Here is a 9,266-nt window from a genome sequence, read left to right on the forward strand (position 1 = left end):
GCCGTTACAACCACCTAATAAAAGGAAATTACTGGCCGAACGCACATAAGCAACTAAAAAAGAAAGGCGTTCGGTATGTCTGGTTCCTTTGCTCAGCATGGGAGTAAAGGGGGCACCAGCGGCGGCCCTCGCCGTAATGTTAAGCCTTCGGCTAAAATGGGGAAAGCAACCAACGTGAAGAAGGAAGCGAAAAGGTATCATAAAGAAAAGTATGCGCGAGAGCAGGTGGAGCGCCGCGGTCATCACGCGCAGCAGCACACCGCTGTTGGGAATCACGAGGGAAGATCCCATCAGAGATCGGCTCGGACAAAGGACATTGACATTCATTTAGCTGCCAAGGTTTCCTCCGAGTTGCGCTCCGATCTGTCCAGCTTCAAAACGAGGTTAAATGCTACCAATATTTTTGGTGTGGATTTGAGTGAGATATTCAAGTTTGTGCCTCCTCCATTTATTCAGCAACATTTGCCGGAGGATGTGCGATCTCTTCGTTCATATTTAAGCAAATTTGAACGCGGTGCACCGAATAGTGTACAAGCATTTATCGTATGGTATGAGTGGGCAGAGTACGAACTTAATAAGGGGAAGGGCCGCGGTGGTGGAACCAAAAAACACTACGACAATAAAGCGCAGGGTTTAACCAGTGGAGATGAGGAGGAGGAGGCGGCTGCTGCCAGTGATCAAAAGGATGGTGAACAGGTCGAAACACACGGAAAAGTTAGTCGGTCTCGAGCAGTGCTCGCCAAAAATGTAAAGGAGCGGGAACACGTTCGTGCGTTGCTCCAAATGTGCCTCCGGCATAACTCGACCCGTCGGAAAGAAGGTCAGCATTCACTGATTAACCATCTAAAGGCCAAATTAGTGGATGGCGTTGACTGCCGATCGCTGAAAAGTATGCGGGATACAGCGCACCACGCACTTCCGTACGCTCTGTCACGTATGCTGCTAGGCATGGTTACTGAGGACATGGCGATGATTGTTTTGCATGCACATATTCTATTTCTTGCATTGCGCGAAACGGACATTACACCATCTATTGTGCTTTCACTCATTGGAGAGGAAATAGCACTCGATGCCCGGCTAAAAGTCACAAAGGCTCGACTAGAGGCACGGGCTGCGAGAAGAGATACACAAGGCGAGCAACAGAAAGAAGACCAGGAAGATTGGGATGATTTTGACCCAGACACAATCAATGACCCTACGCGGGGTGAGCGTAACCAGCGCATTGTAGCTGCTGTTTTTGCGATGGGAGCCGTGGTTGCAAACCGTGGGAAGATGCGAGTGGAAGATGCCCGTCATGCCGCCCAGTACTTATGTTTTGCCTACGTTGAGCAAAAGGCTACGCGCGTCATGACAGCGGCTTTATTGTTAATAACGCTTCAAAAGTTTCCCAAGCTGTGGGAGGATGAGTCGGTGATGGAATGGATATCATATGCCTTTTTCCTCTACCCCAAGTTAGAATACTTTCGCCCAGAGGGAGTGCAACTGCTCCTACGTCTGATGGCAATGGAGACGAAACCTCCGGCAATTAAAAAGTTTCTCCCAACCACCGTGCAGAAGTATGCTGCGATGGATCCACTAGAACCAGCAACAGTGGAACAAATTGCCAATGCTCTGTTCCGCAAGGAACAGGTGATTGCCGTGTACCCAATGGTTCATCCCGTGTGGGACGATTGGTTTGACCTCCTTGTGCAGCGCTGTGCCGCTGGTGAATCACTGCAGGAGCATTTAAGTACAATGATGCACAACGCCATTGCGCCTTACCGCCGTGGTAACTCAGATATTCCGCGCCGGGCGCTGTTTCAGCAACTCGTCGCCCGTTTAGGTCAATTGGTTGTAAAAAACGACGATGCCGACCAACGCCAAGAAATGTTGAAGATTGCCAGCCAAGCGGTGGGTTATGGAAGGAAGATAGTTGCAAAAGCTTCAGATCCCAACGAACTTCGGATGATGCCTCTTGAAATGCTGGATGCTAAAGTCCGAGACCTCATTAAACAATATTTTTGCATTAGGGACTCGGACCTGTCTGCGCACGCCAACCGCACGTGGGTGCTACGGGAGTTGCGGGCTTGCTTAAGTGTGCCGCTACGTGAGGGCGTAACTTGCACATACGTCGACGAGGCGGTTCGTGCCTTGCTGCGGTTTGGGTTTTACCCCACTCCGAAGTCCGGTGATGAGAAATGCATGAATCGGGCTATCTACCTTTTTTCGGACGTATTTTCCTTCACGTACACCGCCGCCTTGTCAAGACCAAAATGCACGTTGAGTGCCTTAAGCGTTATTAGGGATTATCTTGCGGCTGAGGAGAAGGGCATCACGCGATACACCACTGGCGCAACTGAGCGCAACTTCCGCAAGGCCCGCAATTGTATTGTTGAGGCACTGGAAAGCTCTTCCACCCGCAGTGTCTTGTTTTATGAGGAGCGAGATATTCATGTGCTGCTCGTATTGCTTTTTCTGATTCTGAGTACCGACGACCCCAGCAATGAAGAGGCGAAAAACCTCGCTAACAGTACGGTACCTGATCTTTGCCAGTTCTTTCGTACGGGCACGTTGGAAACTCTGGATTTGTTTTATGATGTGTTGATGGCGCTCGTGATGCGACCGTCTTCGGCACTTCACGTGTTACCCCTTATGGTGTGCGTGCGCCGCATTGCGACGGGTTATCTTTTACGTTTTGCTCGTTATGTTCGAGAGCGGCCAACTCTGGACCTTGTCTTGGCTCCGCTTCGTGAGGCTTATCATACGGACGACCGGGAACTAATAAGGCAAGCTAAAGCAAAGGGAGTAGCTGCAGAGGCGGAAGATTCTTCAGCTGATGAAGAAGAAGGTGACGAGGAGGACGAGAACAACGAAGGCACTCAAGTTGATGAAAAAGACGAAGATGAGGAAGACGAGGGGGGTGATGTACCCTCTGAGGATGAAGCGGATAAGACGGAAACAGAAACAGAAACAGAAGCGGATGAAAGCGAAGAACCCACTGAGGAGGACGAAGCAACGGAGCCGGAGGAGGGAGCCGATGAGGAGCAACTCAATCCAGATGTAGAGGATGAAGAATCTGATACAGGTGACGAAGAGGAAGAAGAAGCTCCAACTCAGCAGTACATTGACGCACTGAAGGGTATGATTGGGAACGTAGATCTTCAATTCGTGTATCCAACGGATACAGCCAATAAGGAGAAGGGTGATGTTGTCCGAGCAATTCAAGTTGCAACACGAGTTGGGGTGGCTATGCGCTCTCCATTAACAGTACACATTTTTCAGGTTCTGTTGGCGGTTTGTCGAGAAAATGTGAAGGCGGCGGATGACGTGATTTTCAACAGTACCGTTTCGTCCCTTCAAATGCTTATGATGACGAAGAATCGTTACTTCGGAAGGTTTCTCGTGGCAGAGAGTCTGTTCCAACTTCTTTCCGACATTCAAAGCTATTGCCGCAAACTGGACCGGGTTTTAGTAAACAAAGAGAGCCGTTCGGCACGACACGCTCTTGTAGTTCGTCGGCGCATGACCCGACTGAAGGACGTGGCTCTTCGCGTGTTTCATTTCATCGCCTTCCTCGCACATAAGAACCACGCAGGTGAAGACGTTCGAGTGACGTTGATGGAGTTTTACAAGTCCATCTTCTGCGACCGTGGTTGGGATGGAAAGAAACGAATGCCTTCCGTAAAGCGGGATATGCATCATTACCGTCACGGGTTTGCGTGGGCACTGCTACCCGCAGCATTGGAGAAGTTTAGCGAAGTGGAGGTTCTGGAAGGGCCCCAGCGCGTAAGAGTGTTTCAAGGATGTTGTCAGATGGTAGAAGCGGTGCTACCGCGGCTCTCCGGCTTGGGGGCAACTCTACGTGCATCCGCCGCAAGTGCAATCAGCAGTTTCCTTCAATCGGTAACACCAACCTCGGTATATAATATGAAGTACACACTTCTGTACGACTACTTGCATTGCCTCAAAATGGTGCTCAAGTACAATAGTCGTGTACAGCTGGACACGGCATGGGCTTCCAACATTGTGAAGGAAGTGGTAGACGACGATTCATTAATGACATCGGCCGCTACTATCCGCCTTCTGGCAGCAATGGAACATCTTCTCAACCTCACGCCGCGAGCTCGAGAGACAAAAGCTCCGTCTCCGGTGAGTGTTTTATATAAACAGTACGAGAAAAGTGGACGAAAAGAAAAGGCTGCATTTTACCGCCGTGCAAAACGTGTTCGAGAGAAGGTTGTGCGGGCACTTGCAGCGCACCGCAACGGAGAATTGACTGATGAGGAGAAGGCTGCTAAGCGGCGGCGACGCGAAACTCTCAGAATCAACGACCGCTTGGAGAGGCAAATGATTCGTACCGAGCGGTCCCAAATCCTTACGAAAGAGGAAAGAGAGGAAAAACGCAAGCGGATCATGGTGGCTAAGCAGGAGCGGATCGCCAAAAACAGAGAGAGAAAGCGTCGCCTGCATGAACAAAGAGAGAAGGCATTCCAGAGGTGGCGTGAGCAAAAACTTGCAGCAGCGGCTGTCGCGGATGAGTAGTAAGTTGTCTCCAGTGATGTTGAGGAAATAAAAATCACCATGAGGGAGAAGGTTACAGTTTTTCTTCTTTGCACAAAAAAGTTTGATGGTTGATTCTCGACCCAGAGGATGATAGCCAAAACAAGGCAAAAGGAAGAAAAGGTAAAGTGTTGACAAGAAAGCGTTAAAAAGGAAATGTGATACAATGGATTCTCGGCACCATTGTTCGTGGAAAATGTGGGATTCGAGGTTGTACGGTACGTACAAGCACTTTTTAAGAGGATGTGAGCGCGTGTAAAAGAAAGTAAAGTAAGAGAAAACTTCTAAATCGGTTGGGTGAACGCTCGTATTGTGTACGTCATGCGAAAACTGGGGCGGTGCAACAACGAGACGCTAAAATAAGTATATAACAAACTAAACTCTTCCCCCACGGTTCTCACGTCATTTCTGCATCAGACGCTGCTTGCAGTTGCCGTGTTGTGTTACCTTCATACTTTACCGTGCACTTTCTTCTTTTTTGTTTACGCTTCATAACTTGTTCCGTTTCCTCTGTTAATTTCCTTCGCGCGTTGCTGTCGGCGACCTGCCTTTTTCCCCGCAAACGGGCTCACAAGTTTGCACGTAGACCATTTAAAAGGCACTCGAGAAATATATATATATATATATATATATATATATTACACGGGGGGGGGCGAGGCCTGCAAGAATAATATCCTGGCGCGTGGCCACGTTGACTTTTTAACGTTCTAATTTGTGACAGTTACTGTGCATGCGCACATTTCTCTAGCTATTTGTTTTTTCTTGTTTCGTTTCCGATTCTTTCCTTTTTCTTTTTTTTTTTACTCCTTGTTCCTCTGAAGTTGAGGTTATTTTTACCCTCCTTGGTTATGTGATGGATTATGGTTGGTTTCCTCAACTGTTGATGAGCAAACGGGATCCGAACCCCTCCACTGAAACGACTGCAACTCCTTTGACTTTTTGCTACAAGGACTCAAGGAAGGAAGAACATGGTCACGCACGGCATCTAACTATTATCTGTCTAAGCAAATAAAAAACAAAAATAAAGGTATACGTGCATGTATTTGCAGACGTCTGTGTGTATACATGCTTATGTTCCATTCGTAAAAGAAACAACACCATCAACAGCAGATGGAGTTGTCGCGGGCTGGTGGACCCAATAATAACTACAGCGCGCCGATGAGTAAATGCTGTGGGAGAAAGGAATATATGTATGTGAACTGTTTTTGAGTACAATTACTTCTTTTTGAAGCTCATTTCCTCCTTTGAAACGAGTTTTATTTTTGTTTTTTGCTGGAAGTGCGGGATGTTTATGTACCAGGTTTCCATCAACTTGGAATGCGTATCTTTTCGTGGTTTGATCGTCGTTGCTGTTTGTGTGTGTGCATGTATGTGTATTGCGCACTTGTGAATTTGCACGTGCAAATGGCCGCGTCGGACGCAGTGAGAATAGTGGTAGTGATTAGTGGATCTCCAAATAGATGGACATATGTGGGTTTGTTCAGGAAACAGACATAGTTTTTTTTTTCACGCCACATTTCGCAGTTGCCGGTGTAAGACTATGAAGAGTTAATTAGAACCACATACTTGCATGTGGTTGCAACCGTCACGTTAATATGATGTCCTCCAAAGGAGCAAGGTTTCCCTCACGTTTTGTCGCTTACTTGCCTCTCTTTTTTTGTTTGTTTCTTACTTCTTTCTTTCCTCAGTTTACGCCAGTAGGGAAGTAAAAGTGCGTTTGTTCGTACTCATCCTGCAGGCGGAGGGCGATATTATTACGGTGTTAGTGTAAGTGAGGGAGGGCGTCAAAGTTAAGGAAAGGATTTTAATTGATCGACCTCAGGAGGATTTGTGCTGCTAAAAGATTTTGGTGTCGAGCGAGAGGGTGTAGGCGGCGAATATGGGCGCTAGTGAAGCAAAGGGTGAAAATTGGCAGAAAGACTCCGATGTTAGTGGGTGCTGTAAATGTAATGTTAGTTTCTCATTAACAACTCGCCGTCATCACTGCAGAAAATGTGGTCTCGTTGTATGCAGCAAATGCTCCAGGTACAGAATTAACCTATCATCCCACGACTCGGATACACCGAAACGAGTGTGTCGTCACTGTTTTCACACGCTACGCAAGAATGGGGCCGCTGGTTTCGAGACTGGTGTTGGCAGTAGTGCAAGTACAGGTGGTTGGGGGCTTGATGGCAGCGTATCACCTACAACAGAAAAAGAAAACACGGCGGATGACACAAACTTTGAAACTCCCGATGATGAAAAAGCACCAGCTGCTGAGGATTGTGATAGTATCAATTGCTGCTTTGTGGGTGCGGGTTGCGGTGGCTGTTATGGAGAGGGTGCGGATGCATATTACGACACAGGGACACTGTATTCGGATCCGATAACAGCCCTATTGGATGTGGGAGAGAAAACGGCTCTGCAAACAGAGAAGGAGCGTTTACTTCAGCAGTGGACAGAGATTCGGCAAAACGTTGTTTTCGTTGACATTCAGCTACAGGAAGTGGAACGGGTAGGTGAGAATACACCTGTGGGATACTGTCAGGAAGTCGAGAATATTATGCTCCAGCCAGAGCTACCCGAGCGGCTCCGCACTATGTTCCCGTTTCCGCGTGGAGGAGAAGGAAATATGGAGCTTTTGATGAAACCACTTGAACCAATCACAGCACTGACATGTAAAAGTCAGAAGGAAGTTAGCGATGCACTCAGGCAAGTGACCGCACAGCTTCAGCTGAGCCGTCTACCGAATTATTGATGGTCCGATTTGTTTTTGAGGTTGAGGTGAGCCTAATAATCTTCTCTTTCCCCATTCTTTTTGGTCGCAAGCACCACCGGTGCGTGTTAGTTGTATATTCCTTTTCCACTAATGCATCATCCGCTTGAAAACTTTTTATTGAGATTTATTTTTTTGCTGTTTCCCTTAACTTTGCTGCTGCTTCTTCCTCTTCTTCCTTTGTCCATAACCTAAATTTTTTTCCAACATAGCAGGTGGTTTACTTTCCCTTCGACCCTTTTTCGTGGTCGCTTTTCCCCTCCCCTCTAGTAACTATCGTATTTGCCATTTGAGGCTGCAGAGACAAAAGAAAAATCAGAGTAGGGAAAGGTTTCTCTGTTTTTACCCGATTTCGCAGATTGAGCGGCAGGTGGCCGTCCGTCTGTGTTTGCGTGTGCGGAAGGAGAGAGAGAGAGAGACGCTTCATAAGGGAGAAAGGAAACTGAAGGCTCGCGGCGGCTCTGCGGCGTTAGTTTCAAAGACATGATGCGCAGTTCTTCTTTTTGCAGGCGCCAAATACGCCCCTACTACAATCTTCCATCGAAGTCTGAGCATGGCCGAAAGATGACAGGATTTCTTACTCCGTACCGCCACTGGATGTGGAAGCAGAACGAACTGTGGCGCAATGTGCATGAGGCGCAGTTTGAGCACCTGCGACGTGTGTATAAACGTCAGTGGCTGGAGTCATTTCGCGTTAATGCAGATGAGTACATCTATAAGTACAACATAACGAAGGCTGCACAGCTGGCTCAGTGGGAGTGCGAGATGAAGGAGCAGGAAAAAAAACGAATAGAGGCGCGTCAGATGATGGACGGGCGTCAGGCACTGAAGAAGAAACACCTTGATCTGCTTCGTGAGTTCCATGAGCGGCAGTTCTTCTTTTGGTATGAGCGCGCCAGTGAGCGCCTGCAGAACATGAACCTCATTAATTACGTTCCTCACGCGCAACTTCGGGAGCACATTGACAAAGAGTTGGACAAGTATGTGGCGGGTAAGAACGAGCCCTATCCGCTAAATTTTGTTGGGCAAATGCCTTTCTTAGAAGATGGTGATGGCAATATCGTAGAGGTACCGGAGTCGTTACTGTCGAATCACATGGCAGAGCACCCTGACTCTACTGCAAAACCCCACGAACCGCACACGAGCAGCTCGATTTCGGAAGCTGCTGCTTTTGAAGAGCGAATGTTACGAGCGATGGTAAGTGCAAAGGAGGAGGATTTGAAAGAATGGTTGGGTGATGACTCCCGAGCGCTCTCCGAGACGATAGATGACATATCAAGAGAGGAGGAAGAGCGTGAGGCGGACATCCGCGTGGCTCGGAGCATGGAAGAGACGGATGCGGAGCGCGAGGTAAGCCGCCGGGCGTACATTGAGCGAGGTAAAACTGGATCAAGGTCGATCTTCCGACCACCCACTGTTAGTGAAGGCGCTGGAGGCACACCGTCTGCACCTGCAGGAGATGCCAATACTCCTATGCGGCGGCGGAAGAAGGGGAAACTCGATCGAGTACACGCTTTACAGGCTCATCAGGATGAATTGCTGGCTAAGTTATCCTCTCAAGGGTTAAAGGAGGGAGTGGATGCCTCATCTGTACCGGAGCGTGGGAAAATCGTGCAAAGTAGAGGAAGGATTCGCGATAAGGCAGTGATTCCGACGCATGAAGTGTTGATGCAGAAACCTGAGCTTGCTGCGGGTAGCACACCGGGTGCACGCATACAGACGAAGGATATGGTGGACAAAATGTATCATAGGGGTAAATACAAGAAGAGTGGTAGCGGCGATAAATCTGACGGTGAGGATCTTTAAACACGGGTAGTGCTCAAGTGTCAAAAGTGAGGACGCTGGCGACCGTGTTGTGGTGTTTTACCCTCTGCACGTGTAAACATTCAAGCGAAGCGATTGTGAAGATGGTTGTCTGTTAGTAATTTCGTTGCGCTTTAGCATTTGTTTATTTCCGTGTTTACTTTTTTTT

General features: G+C 48.2%; 3 protein-coding genes across 3 annotated transcripts; all 3 read left to right on the forward strand.

Annotated features, from left to right (window-relative positions):
• Window positions 1–75: 75 nt before the first annotated feature.
• On the forward strand, window positions 76–4,521 carry TEOVI_000446300 (uncharacterized protein; the record flags this gene model as incomplete). The annotated part of the gene is made up of 1 exon (XM_067227230.1): window positions 76–4,521. The coding sequence occupies one exon, from the start codon at window positions 76–78 to the stop codon at window positions 4,519–4,521; it is 4,446 nt and encodes a 1,481-aa protein (XP_067083331.1).
• A 1,897-nt stretch (window positions 4,522–6,418) lies between these two features.
• TEOVI_000446400 (zinc finger protein, putative) lies at window positions 6,419–7,276 on the forward strand (the record flags this gene model as incomplete). Its single annotated transcript, XM_067227231.1, has 1 exon — window positions 6,419–7,276. One exon carries the CDS (start codon window positions 6,419–6,421, stop codon window positions 7,274–7,276), a length of 858 nt encoding a protein of 285 aa, XP_067083332.1.
• A 501-nt stretch (window positions 7,277–7,777) lies between these two features.
• On the forward strand, window positions 7,778–9,100 carry TEOVI_000446500 (uncharacterized protein; the record flags this gene model as incomplete). The annotated part of the gene is made up of 1 exon (XM_067227232.1): window positions 7,778–9,100. One exon carries the CDS (start codon window positions 7,778–7,780, stop codon window positions 9,098–9,100), a length of 1,323 nt encoding a protein of 440 aa, XP_067083333.1.
• Between the last annotated feature and the right edge of the window lie 166 nt (window positions 9,101–9,266).

This window comes from Trypanosoma equiperdum (genome assembly GCF_001457755.1).
Source record: "Trypanosoma equiperdum strain OVI genome assembly, contig: ctg_907, whole genome shotgun sequence".
NCBI lineage: Eukaryota > Euglenozoa > Kinetoplastea > Trypanosomatida > Trypanosomatidae > Trypanosoma > Trypanosoma equiperdum.